The following is a 17,280-nucleotide window of genomic DNA, read 5'->3' on the forward strand; positions in this document are numbered from 1 at the left end:
GTCTCGCCCATTGCTCTCTCTCTCTCTCTCTCTCTCTCACTCACTCTCTCTCTCTCTCTCTCTCTCTCTCTCTCTCCCTCCCTCCCTCCTTCCCTCCCTCCTTCCCTCACTCTAATTCTTCCCGCAAAATTACAAATTCTTTAATATTCTGCATATTAAGTATTGCTAACCATGAGAACTGGTTATTTCATTTTGGAGAAAAATAAAAATGGAAAAATCTATTTTATAAAATGGCAGTTCCGGTTAGTCAATTTTAGCAAAATAGTTGCTGTCACGCCTCAGAATACATACCCACCTTAAATATATATTTTAAGTTTCACATGACTTTTCATTTTTGAGCTAGGCAGTTTACACACACCATGTTTTGAGTTTTGGTTATTTTGACTCAGAGGCCCTCAATACTTTTCCTAACTAATAATTGTTAACTTCCACTTACCTATTCCATATATAGGCAAAAGAAAGTAGACATTTATTTTTATAAATGACGAATTAATTATAGTGCATTATTTACTTATAATATAATTATGCTTTGTAGGTATATTTTTTATGGAAGACAAATATAAAAATAATACTATTTGAGAAACAGAGTATATTTTACAATTATTGAACTAATCAATGAGGCGGTCCGCAAATCGTCTCATTGATTAGTTTTTGTTAGCCTTGTTATCTCAGTTTGTGTTAACTATCACAATTATTTTACGAATATTTATTTAAAAAATTATTATAATTTTGAATGTGTTTTCATGTATTTTTCAACAACCTATCTGCATCTCTCAAACTTCAGTATAAATCTACGTAATTCCAAGAATACAGCGTTAATAACTGCTTAAATAGAGATATGCGTTATTGCGTTTTCTCTGAATCACTCCTCTTCAGATAATAACAGTAAGAGTTGATTAATTTAATATTACACGAAATATCAATTAAACATCAACGATGCCTACGTTCATTAGTGATAATATTGAAGATTAGAAGAAAAAATCTCGAGTGGACCATTTTGGATACATATATAAGGCTTTCAAACACATAGAGAATATCATACCTACCGAAATGTCTCGTGCTATAATTGTTGTTGCTCTACTTTGCCTCGCAACCTTTGTGCTGGCTGCAGAGGAGAACTTGGGTGGTAAGACAGTTACTTTCTGATATTTATAAGTATACTTTTTAACTGAGGACAATAGAAGTTTACAGGTAGTTTTAAAAATTAAAAACCTTCAGTTCACACTCTTATACTTGTTGTTTTTTTATTTTTCATTCATCAAGGCAGTCATGATAATAACTTAGTATTCTGAAATAATTATAATCTATTATTCAACTATGCCTTCTTAATTGGGATTAGTGAATCTGAATTTTCATGCTCTAGGCTTAATTGATGTATCAATACTTTAAAATAAGGTTGCCTTAGTTGTGATTATTTGACATAAATTGGAGTCTTTAAAACACACCTGTTAATATTTAATTTTTCCACACTATTTCAGTTCAACGGTGCAGTGCTACCACCATCTGTCAAGACGGCTTCCATTGCTGTTCTACAACCACTTGCTGCCCTAACAGCCGCTACTGCTGTGGAGGGGGAAGGTATTGCTGTACCACATCAAACACATCTAAATTTGGGTAAGTAATTAAATGATGGTTAAATTGAACCATTGCTAATGTTGTTATCACTTATTTTAATTATATTATTTTTTTTATTCTTTAAAGATTTTTATAAAACCAAAAATTATAAAAGTTATAACACCAGGCTGCTACATATATTTATTAGCAAATATAAATGTAACTGGAAACTATATTCCGAAGCAACAATTCCTTATAATACCTTATGTTCATGATCGTTTATGGAAGTTTTTGTCAATGTATATTTTATACAGAGTGTACCAGAATACAACAACAACAACAAGTATACATACAGTATACTCTAATGTTCACCCTACCCAAAAACCTATACATTTTTTGAAATTTTGATTTAATTTTTGCGGTCCATAACAGATTCTATCTTTTGAGTTTTCTGTTAATTTTTTTATTTCCAGTTCTACCCCAACGCACATAACTCAGGAAATAAGATGTATTTTTTTTTACCAATTTTGATAATAAGTCAGCTTTAAGACTAATTCATATTCTCACTTTTTTTATCCAATTGTTCTCAAAGGTATAAATGTTCAAAACCACAAACAGTTTCGATTTGCGTATAAATGGGGCAGAAAATGGAACAAATCTACAGCACAAGATTGTTTAGGAATTTCCTTTCCAGTAATGATATTTCATCTTACTTGAGATATTGGTCTATTGAAATATCTACATTATTGAATCATTTTTAGTCTTCGTAGACGCCAGAGAAAACAAGTCTTATAAAGATGGAATCTCAGGGAAAACGAAATTCCGAAAAGATTTTTTTTTTATTTCTCACACACTTTGTACACACATTTTAGAACCTTAAAGCACTGCGATTTTTTACGATGAAAACATCATATCAGAAAGTTTCTTAATATGAAATCACAATAAAATCAGAATTAGTAACAGCTTCTGTAACAAAATATCCCATCTTGATATAAATCAAGAGTTGACAAGTTTCTGAAAACAAAGATTTTATATTACTATTATGATCCAGCAAAAATTAAACCAAATTCCTGAAAATTTTAGTGATTAGGGGATGAACTTTTACCCTAGAATACTCAGTATAATACCTTATGATTAATACAACGACTGTCCATCATAGCATTTTAGAGATAGCGCCAAATAGCGTGGTGTAATATTGTTGATGATTGGTATTGAAATTATGTCCAGTTTTCGGTTTCCATGATTGAATTCGAAAATATTATAAAAATGCATTCTTTTGCCTATGTACTATAAATATAATTATTGATTCAATTAGCTCTTAATTTAATAATCCTTTTTGTTAAAAGATACTTTACGAAATGTAATATGATAATCAGATGTGGCGCTGTTAACAATAAGTCCACTAACAAAATATGTTTAAATTTCGATATGAAATAGTCTTTAAAAATTATAATAGTTTAAATAAAATGCATTAATATTTTTTTTTCTTTTCAGACGAGTTCCTGCGATCTTAAGCTCTAATTATTAATCAACGCATCTTGTCATCAATAGTTTTAACTTTTATAGAACGGATAACTAAAATGAGACATTACAAATAAATAATTAAAAAAATGTTTATTTTGATTTATTGGTAACCTCTATACCTTGATAACATAGCAGTAATTATGGAATTCTATAATAAAAATCAGATTTTGTGATATATGATTTCAGATCTCTAATAAAGGCATTGCAATAAAACATGCCCAAAATAAATTACATAAAACCAATTTTTTTTAATAGTGTATCTTTTGAGTTTGAACCTTCATGAAAATCACAGGTTTACAGATTTTTCATATTATTATTTTTTTTTCATAACCTCTACTTATAGAAATATACCATGAAATATTTTAAAAAATACTAATAAAATGTTCAATGTTATTTATTTTTTTGTCGCTTCGCAACATTATTTTGAGCTTCTTGCTAGATGCATTGTTGCCATCGAGTTAGAGCTGTTGCTGGCGTTAGAGTACTGAATAAAGGGTTGATAGAAGTTTGAAAGGCATCCAAAAATTTGATGCGCCTCCGTCTTATAGACTCTGGCACCTTCGATAGTTCAAAGAATTTGTAAAGATTTTATGGTTTAATTTTCTTCATTGACTTTCATTGAATTTGTCTCACTTTATTGAATATATGTACAGAGAGATGACGGTCTAGTTTAATCTCTAGGTAAGCCAAAGAATTATAATGTGCACTAAATGGAACCTAGATGTACCGGCTTTGTGGGCATCCTGTTGGTGTTAATGTCTGAAAAAGTAGGTAAGTGCGGCATTGGAGACTATCAAAAAATCTGATGTGCCTCCGTGAGATGAATACCGTCACTGTTGACAGTCCCAGTGTCGTACGGATGTAAATTGTAAAGTTTTCGCTCTTTATAAAGTAGTATGTTCTGCAATATATCTAGGTATACTGCCATGAAACTGTTGAAGATTCTTCGCTGTTATGCGTGCTATGTTGAGAATATTTTTTGTATATCATTGATTTAAGGCAGACAGAAAAATTAGGAGATGTTAGCCGGTTATTAAGTCTGTAAAACTTGATTCTAACCAGCTTTATTTCCTTATGGCAGCGGTGAGCAGAGTGGTGGAGTACCGGCAGGTAGATCTGCTCTCCCACCCTGCTACCCTATAGACTTTAGGGAGAGACCGCTTGTTCTTCTGGAAAGAGAAAATAATACAGTCGATCTTCTTCATTTCATTAATAATAATTAAAACTTTAACAATAGTTAAAATTTTTATAAGAAGATTAATATTAAAGACCAACTCATTTTTTTCACTTTACTAAATTCTTCAATAATCACTTAACAGGACGACAATAAAATGCGTATCTCAGGTTGTATTATCGAATTCAAGTTATGAACACCAAAATTCTATTTATAAAACTGATTTTAAGTTCGATAGGTAAGTGTTTACAAATCAAAAACAGCACATATAATAGTTACACACCTTTGATACGTGTTATTAATGACTTATTTTAGACGTAAGGATACGTCATCTTTCTCCTTACAACACGTCACTCTTCTGTTTACAAAATGAAGGTGAAGCTAAGATGAACCTAGAAATAGTCCGCTTTTTCTTTTTCACAAGTTTAAATTTTAAACAAGAAACTGTGATAATATCTCAATTATATTTTTAAAAAGGAAAGAAGTCTCCGTGTTCCAGACTATAAATGATATTTACCTACTCAAGAACTTTTTTCCCCTAACATTTTGATTCTCTCAAAAACTGAGAACAGCCACAAAAATCACTTTTGAGGGTATGTGTTTGGTAAATACACCTGATCCATTTTTAGCGGCTTCGGTCAGGTTTCCTTCAGGGGGACAAATTGTACAAACCATCCCAACAGCCTCTTCTGCATGGTCACTTTTATTTAATGTTGAAATAGTTCTTCTCAAATGGCGTCGTTCCGAATCTTGTGCCGCAGTGGATCCTGTGGCTTCAAGATATTCTACAAATAATGGTTTTACCTTCTTTTCGAAAATAGGATACATTTCATATCCAACTTGTAAGGGACATATTTCTCTGTAATGATTGTACAACCATGTGATTTTCTTCATTACTTCACATTGTTGTATTTCTGACCTTCAGCGATTTTCTTTGCCACATATATACTTTGGATAAGATTCTGAAATAATTTCACTATACCACTTCGAATATTCTTTCTCGAATTATGGATGGGTGTTATTCGCCCTGATTTCCCGATCTTCATTCTCTCTACAGGGAATTCAACTCCTTGTTTCCATGTTATATCCAAATCTTTGTCAATATCTTGTTTTACTCTGTTCAGTAGTTGTATTTGTTTTATTGTTTGACCTGTAAAGACCGAACCAACAGCCGTTCTCACATTTCTAAAATGCCAGTGGTATCAGTTACTAAGTCGCCATTTCTATTTTTTAAATTTCGAAGAAACAGCTTTTTTCAAAACAGATCAACGTTTTCCGAGAAATTTGTATCAGATTCTTCCTTCATTTAATGAAGCAGTCTTTTTAATTTTAATCGTCCAGTTTGGCGAAGACTTACTGTTGTTCAATCTTTCCATGCTTTCTCATTGTTTGCCACTACGCATTTTACTTCTTTTACTCCATCATTCTTGCATTCAGTTGGTTTTAACTTCATGTTAATTATCTTTCAATCTTATTACCAATTCCATGAAAACCTCCAACTAATGCATTATTTACACTCTTTTATTAATTATATACCGATTTTAATTCCGGCAATTCAATAAAACATCATCAGTACGATGATATCGATATATCTGATGTCGTTGTAAGAACTAATTTTTTCTATAGTAAAAGAATAAGGAGTAAATTTTTACTTGGAGTCTCACCTTTCAATATGCGTACTTTAAACTATACATATAACCATATACCACTACAGCCCATGCAGGGTGTCAACCACAGCACTCAGAAAGGAGGTTCTGTTTCTGTACGAACCGGCAGTTGTGGAAGGAAGAAATTTGGTTGGAATCATGTTAGTATATATAGTAATTTTTATTACTAACAGCTATGATGCTGTTAGTAATAAAAATCAAAAACTACTTAATGCTAAAAATATTATAACAATACTAGATTCCTAACTGTTGTAAGTTAATGGTTTTGGATAGACAGTTGCATTTGTGTTTAATCACCTGAGTTCATTAAATCATAATATAATAAATATTTTACAGAGGTAAATATAGATATATAATCAATTAATTAATAGGCAAATTACCTAGATACTATATTTATGATATGATTTAATGAACTCGGAGAATTAAACACAAATACAACTTTGTATCAAAAAACATTAAGTTAAAACAGTTAGAAATCTAGTAATAAGTTTATATATTCATATAAGTATGTAAATTTATTTATATAAGAATTGTACAATTATATACATAGTAATAGGTAATTCGTAGCTTCTGTAATAAGCTTTTATTTCTAATATACACATATGATAAACCAAAGCTTTAGTTATTTAACCTCAGACGTAAAGATTTCTTAAGTTACTGTAATCATACATAAAAATTAAAGCTATGAATCATTTTATGGGCTAGTGATTCCAACGTTTAATGTAATTTAATGTTTTTTTCTTACATTAAAAGTTTTTGAGCTTTGGGTAAAAAACAGATGCTGTCTTATATTCTAATTTAATGGCTTTATAACATTTATCTTGAGATTTTTTTTTCTCAACAAATATTAGAATTTTAGGTAAAATAAAAAAAAATATATATAAAATATTTCATTTATATATGAGAACTTATAAGTATATATTTTTCAACCAAAAATAGTTGCAATACAAAAATATATGAATTAATACATTTGAATAATAGAAAATTACCTACAGCTCGACTAAATAAAATAATAATTAAAAAGGATTCTTGCTATTTCATAAATTCATTCACTCAGTCGTTTGAATTTTACAAGTTGTAAAGTGAAAAAAGTTCACATAGATACGATTCGTAATATTTAAACCAATTGGGTTTTGGCAATAAATATTAATTTTCAGTTACACTTTACATAAAAAAAAAAATAAATCTAAAATAGTAATATAACCAAAGTGGAATAATATTTTAGGAAATATTCAATGGATATGTTCAGCAAAGCCACTAAACATTTCAAGGTGTAGGCTTTTACTAAAAAATCCGATAGTCAGTATACCTGATGTATTGAGAAAAAATCTTTTTTAAAACATAAATATTTAATTATATTTATGGCATATGTAAATCAAACACCGATCTCAAAGTCCCTGATCAAATTATTGATACAATATTGCTAATGATATTTATTATTTAAATATATATGAAAAGTTCAAAGATATTCCACACTTACTTGGTGAAACGTTTCTGAACCGTTTGGAAAAAAGAACTGAACTGAATTGCTCCATTCTCCAAAATATCTGAAGCTTCTTTAAATAAAATCCAGATTATTCAAAATAATTTTTGAAATTAAAAATATTATGCGATGATTAAAAATAAAGAAATTTTATTATGACTGATACATATTGACTGGAATACCACATTTGTTTATGTAAAGGATCTGAAAATTAAAACTTTTTTAAATTAACTCCAAATATAATTTTTTTAACATATAAGATATATCTTTTTAAAAAAATACATAATATAATAATGGTACAATAAAACTTTGGCCAGCTGAAAATGTTATGATTAAGACAATAAAAGTTCAATTTCGTTCATAAATATGTGAGTAAAACCTCTCCGTACATTAATTGTTTATTTATCTTTAAATAGTTATAGACATTTTAATTTTATACTATATTCCAATAAAAAATATGAGTCAGTATAACAGCTAACACTGATGAGGCAAGAAAAATACTAGGAATATTGTTCACGAGAGCTTAAAAACATTTTATCAACGTGTGAATTGCTACGAGAAAACTACTTATCTGATAAGGGGGACAGATAGTCAGTACTGTTGGAGCTTTTGCTTAGACGAAAACATGTCCCGAGTACTTTTTTTAATCGGTTTCCTCAGCACTATTTCATGTGTGATTGCAGAAAAAACAGAAGATAAGACCAGTAAGTATAGAAGTAAAGCTACATTTATACTTATTTGTATTGATTTTCGTAAATACTATTACTAACGATTGTAATAAAGAATCAATGATTGATTTTTCAGCTTGCGCCGGCTTGCACATTGCATGAACAGAAGTGTTTTTTATTTTTAAAAAATAAAACTTTTTCTCTTACTAAATTATTAAAATTTTAGATTTTATCGAAAAGTTTAAACTTTTACAATTTAAAAATGTTTAATTTTAACTTTCGAAATAGTATAAGAACTTAAGAGAGAGCATTTAAATTTTAAAACGGATACGTATATATTAAGCAATAAAATAAGTAACGATACATGAAATAAATAACTTTTACAATAACTCATGTAGATAAGAATTAAAATTAAAATGGAGATAAAAAATATATAACTAGCAGACCTGGCAACGTTTCTCTATTGCTATATTTGAGCATGTATATACATTAATTGACAACTAATGAAACGTTGATTTCAATTAATATAAACCTGAAGTGATGAGAAATGATCACAGTAACATAAAACTTTTTGATTCTTTTTGATCTTGCGCCAAAGATGCTTAATTTTGTTAATATATTTTTTTACCGTAAAAACGGGCCGACCTGCATTATTTCCGGAAAAATCCTGAACATTCAGCAAAAAATCCTATCACAATCGAATGAACAGAATGGTAGTGCATAAAGCACTAACAAACAAACATTCATTTTCATATATTAGATAATTAAAAAGTATTTTTTTTAAAAGTAAATTGTATACATCGAAATCGTTTTATTGTCTAATATAAATATGAATAAAAAATATATTTATATCAAAATTATATTATAAGAGAAAGCGTTTCTCTCTCTTTTTTCTTTTTTTTTAATCGCCTAAAATACCTGACGTTTATCACACCTACAATTCCAAGGAGGTGATACAAAGTTCAATGAGAATTTATGTTCATTGTATATTTAATAGCCAATCAAACATGGCAGCAAACGAGTCATCAAGCGATAAGACAACTATGAAATCCAGTTTCTAACTCACTTTCTAAACTAAAGAATTTTCTATAATCATTTAAATAATACCGAATTTTGAAATCAGTATTTAGTATTGCAGTGTGATTTTACTAAATGATGTTAATATTCAAGAAAAAATAATAAAAATACCTGTAAGCCTACTAGCGACAGCTGCCAGAATTTAATAACGAAGTAATAGAGAGGTTAGTATTGCAGCAGTTAAGGACTAGATTTCGTCACTACAGAATTGACAAAAGAAAGTTTCACTCTGAATAAAATATACCACGTGATGATAAGTAGGAGGCACAGGTCTAATATGGAGAATATGCGTGCATAACGAGGAGGCAACACGTAATCGGATTATTATTCTTAGTTGATTCATGTTCACACAAGAATATCTTTGACCTAAAGCAAGCAAGCAATCTAATTTGGCACAAAACGTAAAAACTAAAAGATTTTACAATAAGCTAGTGATTTTTCAAGTCCAACGTAGGGAAACAGCGAAACACTAATACACATGTAACTATTATTAAAATAAAGCATTCGTGTATGGAAACTATGCATGGCATCACAAAGATGATAGGACAGGAACCCCTATACATATAACTTTAATTTATTATTATAATATAATAAAATATTCCTCCCAATCGTTTAATTATATTTTATTATTCCTAACTCTCATTTTATTATATAACCATTAACAATAATTCTTTGTTTAGGCAAAGCAGTTTTAGCTTACGCTGTAACAGTCAATGAAAGTAAGTGATTTCATTATACCTACACTAAGTTATGTTCAAATACGATTTATAGGCAAATTAATATATTCTTAGTTATATTGTTATTATTAGTTATATCATTTAATAACCATTTTTTTAAGAACAAAAATAGTTGGCGTAAAAAGCCCATCATATGTTTTATAATCTTAGTTATCATCTCTTGAAGAAACAATATCCATTCTTTTAATTTTCCTACACTAGTGAAGTCCACTGAGTGTAACATCCCATTAGCCTACACAGCAGTGCTAGAAAAATATAAATGTTTCAAAAATCTAATGATTGGTTGTTTAAAAAATAAGTAGAATTAATCAATTGTTTCTGGAATATTTTCTGATTCCAGTGAGTCAATCCGATTTCAGGATCCGGATCTCAAGTTAAAAACGTTACCTTTTGTTAAGAAATTAAAGTATTGAAAATTTTAAACACAACCATACTTCAAAATAATATATAATGAAATACCAATGAAACATATTTTCGTTACAGGTGGGCAGAGCAGGCTATTGAATGGGACAGATCTAGGCAGTAAGTACTGTTCATCCTTCATTATTATTATAAATGTAATAATCGTCATTAAGTTCCTGATATATCGAAACTTTTCAACCAACGACTCATTTCCAATTAATGCAGCAAAATACCAAAATCGCTTAGTAATAAATTATAAACTGCGCTGTAATTATTATGGCTCGTTCAAAAATAGGAATATCTAATATTAATTATATTTCTAATCTAATATTATATTAGATGTGTTAATTCATTAATCATAATATAACTTCTTTGAAAAAAATATTCGTGCTAGCGGATACAGTGCTAAATATATCTCGAAAAATATTGAACATGAAGGGCTATATTAGGGCTCAATTTGAAGCACTTTTAATGTACCATTAATTAGGTTATGATGTTTATTTTCCAAGGATTGGCATTTTTCGTGATATTTTCCCGATATATATCACAATATTTGCCCCTTAATATTTGAAAAGAATGTTTATTAAGGCTCAAATATTAAACAAAGATTTATTTTTTTTAAATTATCATACGCTTTGTAGTTTTGAAAAACAATTTTATTTAAGTTAATAACATTGAATTGAACAGCAATTAGCATTGAATCAAAAATCAGAGAAAATTTTACATTTTTTTTTTTTTTTTTACAATAAATCAAACCTTAGGTGTATTGACCTATAATATATCTATAACTACTTCTCAAGAACATTTATTGTTCCTATTGTATAATGTAAAATTTAAATTATTTAAGTACATGCCCGTCAAAGCTATTAACGGGTGAAATTGTTACTTTAGGTTAAAAGAAACCAAATAACAAAGAGAAATCAAAGGGAGAAGACTCAGTAAAAACATATATTATACATTTCACGTGTTATGTATTGGTTTCGTGATATAAACCAATAAACCATAAACCAAAATGAAATAAACCACTACCCTACACCAGGCGTTGGACACCATATTCCGGTAACATTACTTTTTTAATTTTAAGGGACACTAAAATTAAAGATAAAATATACTTTCATAGACATCTTGTTTTGTAACGAAAATCGCGAAGTTTAATCCTTTCAATTTTTCTAAGCTACATATTCAAGCTTTTTGAAATTCATTAGGTATTATTAGCTATAAAATTAAAAAAGGTTCGCTATTTTGAAAAATCTGTCATATTAGGCCTACAGACAGATTGTGGTATTTTACTATCAGATTTTGCAAATAGTTTTAGATTAAAATTTACAGAAAGAAATTAGTTTACAATTACTTCTAGGTTCACTTGTAATTTTACTGGACTTCCACCGCTTTTATGGCAATTGTCTGGTACGAAGCTTTGTTCCAATGTTTGTCCAGATTCCTAATTAAGGTTTTATACTTCTTCCATGTATTAACTTAACTTTATTGGCAAATAATTAAATGTTTTTTAGATATTATATATACTTTTTAATAAAACAGGAAATGTTTTGTGACGACTGAATGTTTCATGATCTGTCTGGGCTGGGGGCCGGAACCATCTATTGAATATGTAACACCCGAATTACAGACCTTTGAAGGAGTGACCACGAGTAAATTGCTTACCATGTATTGATTAGATGATAAACTTAAATATTAAATTTAAAAAATGGTAGAAAGATGCTAATCTTTTGTAGTTAATTATAAATGAAGAGGGGCTTTTAATCAACACATGTATGTATTTATATAATTGTGTGAATACATATACATTTTCAAACCGTTATTTCTTGCAGAGCAAATATGTAGCGTCACACCAACCGTCACATACTGCCCGGATGGTCAGAAATGCTGTTCAACAACAACGTGTTGTGCGACCTGGCTGAAATGCTGTGGAGGTGGAAGATATTGCTGCAATTCCGCTACAACTTCGGGGTAAGTCCTGTTAATTATATATATATAAGTTACAGGCTGTCAGCTGACCTAGCACCGATTAGCTATTCAATGTATATATGTAGGAGGATGAATCCCGTGTCGCCAAACAGTGTTGATTGAAATTTCAGAGCGAGCTGTTCTATCTATGTCTCTCCTTTCTTTTCTTTTGAAGTCTCCTCCCACAATGACGTAACTGGTGCCGAAACCTTTGAATAATGAAAAATTTTCTTCTCCCTGAATTATGGCGAGTTACGGAATATTGAGAGCGGCGGTTCTAAACATCGAGGGTTTGAACTTCAACAACCCACCTCATGCAACAGACAACAACCCTGCAGGGAACCCACCACCGGCAGTGATTCAGCCATCACCGGAAGTCTCTTTAGCGCAACCTTATGCAACAACGCTAGAATGGATCAAAGTCCGCACGGCAACCGCCCAGGACTTAAGAAAGGCAGCTTCCGACTTTGAAAGGTTTACCAGGGAAACAGGGGAGTTAAGCAATTTCCTCAAAGGCAGTGATCAACTGATGGATTGAATAGATGCAAAGACAGCCGAAAACCTGCTCGAGAGTGAGGATGATGAGGTGTTAAGGGCAGCAGTCGTATGTATGGTGAAAAGAAGTATCCTCAACCAAATTTAAGCTGATGAGGAGACACCCTGAGACCGTGATCAAGGCGAGATTGAAGAAGGCGTTTGGAGGCGGACTGTGGGCCTATGTAGAGCACATATTTATGATGATAAGGGAGACCAAGAAACCGAGAAAGGGCAGTAGGCCGCGGAACTCCGGGAACAGTACAACAGAATCACCGATAAACTCAGGGAGATGATGGAGACAATCCAGGTACATGGTCTGATGCAATTCCTATTCAGTGAACTAAAGTTTCAGTTGGCAAAAGAGCTGGGAAAGAAGGGAGGATTGCCGACAGCACGCTTCTTCGGAGAGTGTACACAGGAGCTAATCAGGCACAAGTGTCTGAGAACAGGAAGCCCGAATGAAATTGGAAGAGCCAGGATGGATTAAGATTACATACAATCGGCCACAATAACTCAGCTGTCTTTAATAAGAAAAGAGTAAAAGGACAGTAGTATAGAGAAAACACCGAATAGGGACAGAAGACCATGGCAAGGAAAGCACAGAAGCAGTAGCCGGCGAGAGGACTGTAAGTGTCACAGATGCGGCAAAATTGGGCACCTAGAGGCCCAGTGTCCCCGAACTCAGTGCTTTGAGTGCGGAAACGAGGGACACATTGCAAGACAATGTCTCTGTGTGCCTACGGGTAGAGATTGGACCAGGCGGAGTCAATGGAGGTAAATGCCCAAAGGATGAGGAGAATGGGTGGTTCAAAAAGGGCAGTTAGCTCTGCGAGTGAATCAACGGAATCGTCAGAATCATCGGAAGCGAAAGAAAAAAGGAGAGTACCAGGGAATATCAGTGGACAAAGGAGCGAATGGAGAAGGTCAGTAGGAGGGAGAAGAACATGGTAGAAGAGTTGAAGAGAGTGTCGACAGTGGGACTACCGCATACCAGTGTGTGACAACCTGAGAGGAAAACATGGCAGTCTGCCTATTATCAGAATAAGACGAGTGAGCTGCCTGGTAGATACTGGCAGCTCTAATACCTTTGTGAGTTGATAGACTTTGGAAAGACTGAGTTGTAGAGGGAAAGCACTCCGTGTCTAAGTATGTTATTGCCAATTGATCACCCTCGGTGGCCAATAAAGCGTAGAGGGAGAGTTAGAAATGAAGTGGAGCGAATGGGAGCTAGTGGGACTAGAATAAAGGTGCATTTAGTAGGGAATATGGCCCGGGATTACCAGGACATTATTGAGTATCATCTATTAGGATAGGTAGGCGCGAGGGTCAGGAACAAATAGGGTAAATGGAGCATTAGCATAGGGAAAAAGAAATTTAGCTGCTAAGAAATTTTCAGAGAAGAAATAGTGCGAGTTGGAGCCATAAACCAAGCGGAAGATCGGATACATGATATGGTGCGGGAATATACGGATATTTTTATTTAACAAAGGTGAGAAGCTGGGTGCGACTAGAAAAACCGTGCACGAGATCCCGCTGAAACAAGAGAGAGTAACTTATGTGAAGGAAAGGCGGTACCCACAGACATTGCGTCAACACATCAGGGATGAGCAGGATAGTTTGAGAAACCAGGGAATGATCATTGATAGCATATCACCAATACCAATACAATTGCCCATCATGGGAAGTGAAGATGAAGAATGTGCCGGGGGATAGCAAGGAGAAGTATAGGGTTGTCATTAGTTACAGGAAAATAAATGAGAACACAGTAGATGAAACATATCCAATACCTCGATTCGAGGACATTCTGAACAGGTTAGGAGGTGCAAACATATTTAGAACACTAGATTTAAGCTTACCATCAGATAAAAATGCACCCGAAACATCGACATAAGACAGCATTCACGTTCAAGCGGGGACATGAATTCACACGAATGCCGTTCGGATTAAAAAATGCTCCTATTACATTTCAGCACCTTATGGGTGAATTTCTACGGCGTATAGATGAGTCCATGTGCTAGATTTATATGGATGACCTATTAGTGTTTAGTAAATCGGAGACCGAAGACGTGCATCATCTGGACAATGTATTTCAAAGAATCAGGCAATATGGATTAAAATTATCAAAAGGAAAATCACTATTAGGTCAGAAGCAGATCAATTTTTTAGGACATACTATTTCAAAAGTGAGAGTCAAACCGGATGCTCAGAAAGTGGAGGCAATACAAAGGCTTTATGTACAGCGAGATGTGAAAGAAGTCCGAAGACTGTTAGGCACCTTGAATTATTACGGTCGGTTCGTGCCAGAGATGGCTCAGTACCTGCTACCTCTTAATAACGTTTTGAAGAAAGCAAGGACATTCACTGTGACACCAGATATAGAAGACAATATTCGGCGGTGCTTGGAGTAACTGCAAAGGAAACCTGTGCTTACATTCCCTGAATTCTCAGAAGACATTTACAATTACGACGGACGCGAGCGAATACACCCTGGGAGCTTTTTTATCTTAGGAAGAGGGGGAGCGGCCACCGGCTTACTGACACCAAAAATAGGTACAGAGGGAGGGAATTGTTGGGAAGAGGCAATGGGCTGGAAAATTAAAAGAGTCCTCGGCACGGGTTACGCGGTGGAAAGAGCAGTTGGGCCAAAACAATTTGGACATGGTATACAAACCAGGGAAGGAAAATGTAGTCGCCAACTGAATGGCACGAGCTATAATGGTGTACGGGAGTATGCAGCAGTTTCTGCGAGAATGGACATCAGAACCGGAGGATGAACGAAAATGAAATGAAAAGAAGAGAAAAGGGCCAGTCTAGATGAGAGATAAACAGACATGACAGAAATTGATGAGATTGTCAACGACAAGTGGGGACAGATCATATGGAAGACAAGGACATCCGGCCCAGTAAAAGTCGAACATACTAGTACGGGATAAGTGGTGGATACGTTAAAGGATGCCGAGCGACTGAAGGAGTTGAAACTCTCCTAGTCGAAACTCTTCAGGCGTTATGTAAAAGATACCTGGTGGGAGATGAAAAGGACGATAAAGGAAACCGTAGTGAACTGTAAGGTTTGTCTCAACACCAAGTACGATAGAAACCCACCTAGGGCAAGGCAAGAGATTTCTTCCCACCCCTGACAAAGCACTGAGCGATCTAGAGATTGACTCCTTCACTTGGAGAGGATGCAGGTGGATAACTGTAATAGATTTGTTCAGCAAGGCAGCAATGGCATATCTAGTTAAACACAGATCATCGGAGGCTGTACTAGTAGCGCTTCGGACTTGGTTCCAATTTTATGCTGTTCTCGATCGCATTGCATCAGATGGAGGCAGGAATTCGATGATGCCAGCATTAGGGAAGAGATGAAAGCACTGGAAGTGGTATGTCACCTCAACACGCCCGCACACCCAAAAGCAAGGAAAGCATAGAGCAGCTGCATAGCACACTCAGCGACCATTTGAGGTTATTTCAAATGGAGAAGGGCTTGGAACCGGAGTTGCAACGTTACGAATGGCAATTTCGAGTGATAATGATTCGGGAGGGCAATGTTGTTACTATTGAAAGTGTCCAGAAGCCAAAGAAACGGAGAGCCGTTCATATTGAACAATTAAATCTCCCAGTGTCAGAACCATGAACTAGTGCATCTTTGTAATTAAAACAATGTTTTTTTTTGGTAATTATTATAATCATTGCTATAATAATTCCAACTATCTTGAACATTTTCGATTTTTCTTTACAATCTTCATATTTTCCATCACTTTGGAAAACGGTTTTGATTACTCCTCTTCCTAAAAATTCAAATCCTAGTAATGTTGAACACTATAGACCCATTGCAAAATTATGTTCTTTGTCCAAGGTTCTCGAACGCAAAGTGTATGACCAAACGGTACAGTTCTTAAGTTCTAATGGTCTGTTTGATAAATAACAGTCTGGCTTCCGATCAGGGCATAGTACTCAAACTGCATTATTAAGGTTGACTGAGGACATTAGGCTCGCGATGGATGGATTACTTGTACGACAAGTAACAATTTTGGTATCTTTTGATTTTAAAAAAGCGTTTGACCTAGTAGACCATACCATTTTATTGCAAATTTTAAGAAACAAGTTCAAATTTTCTCATAGTGCAGCACTCTGGTTTGAATCTTATCTGAAAAATAGAACTCAAGCAGTGATAGATAGTGACGGATCCGTCTCTGAATTTCTACCAATCGTTTCGGAAGTTCCTCAAGGCTCAGTCCTGGGACCGTTACTCTTTCTCTTATACGTATCGGATATCTCATCGATACTTAAATCATGTAAATATCACATGTATGCCGATGATATTATCATTTATATGTCATCGAGTCCTGATAATTTTAACGAATCCATAGAAAAAATAAATCAACATGAAAGAGAAATATTTGCCTGGTCAGTAAACCTAAAACTCACTTTGAACCCATTAAAGACAAAAGCAATAATTTTCGGTAGCAAATTTTATGTAAAACCATTAGTC

General features: G+C 33.3%; 2 protein-coding genes across 3 annotated transcripts in view; one reads left to right on the forward strand and one right to left on the reverse strand.

The window, feature by feature from the left end:
• Nucleotides 1-17,280, reverse strand: part of LOC106682819 (lachesin) — a 522,354-nt gene that overhangs the window by 181,360 nt on the left and 323,714 nt on the right. The gene's annotated exons all lie outside the window — the stretch shown is intronic.
• LOC106682820 (uncharacterized) overlaps nucleotides 7,951-17,280 on the forward strand; it is an 11,569-nt gene continuing 2,239 nt past the window's right edge. The window contains exons 1-4 of the mRNA XM_014423886.2: nucleotides 7,951-8,106; nucleotides 9,828-9,866; nucleotides 10,368-10,406; nucleotides 12,116-12,254. Coding sequence (XP_014279372.1) covers nucleotides 8,028-8,106; nucleotides 9,828-9,866; nucleotides 10,368-10,406; nucleotides 12,116-12,254 — 296 coding nt within the window. The 5' untranslated portion in view covers nucleotides 7,951-8,027. The remainder of the gene's footprint in view (nucleotides 8,107-9,827; nucleotides 9,867-10,367; nucleotides 10,407-12,115; nucleotides 12,255-17,280) is intronic.

The sequence above is a fragment of the Halyomorpha halys genome, unplaced genomic scaffold (assembly GCF_000696795.3).
Source record: "Halyomorpha halys isolate HHAL.00 unplaced genomic scaffold, Hhal_1.1 Scaffold445.1, whole genome shotgun sequence".
Taxonomy (NCBI): domain Eukaryota; kingdom Metazoa; phylum Arthropoda; class Insecta; order Hemiptera; family Pentatomidae; genus Halyomorpha; species Halyomorpha halys.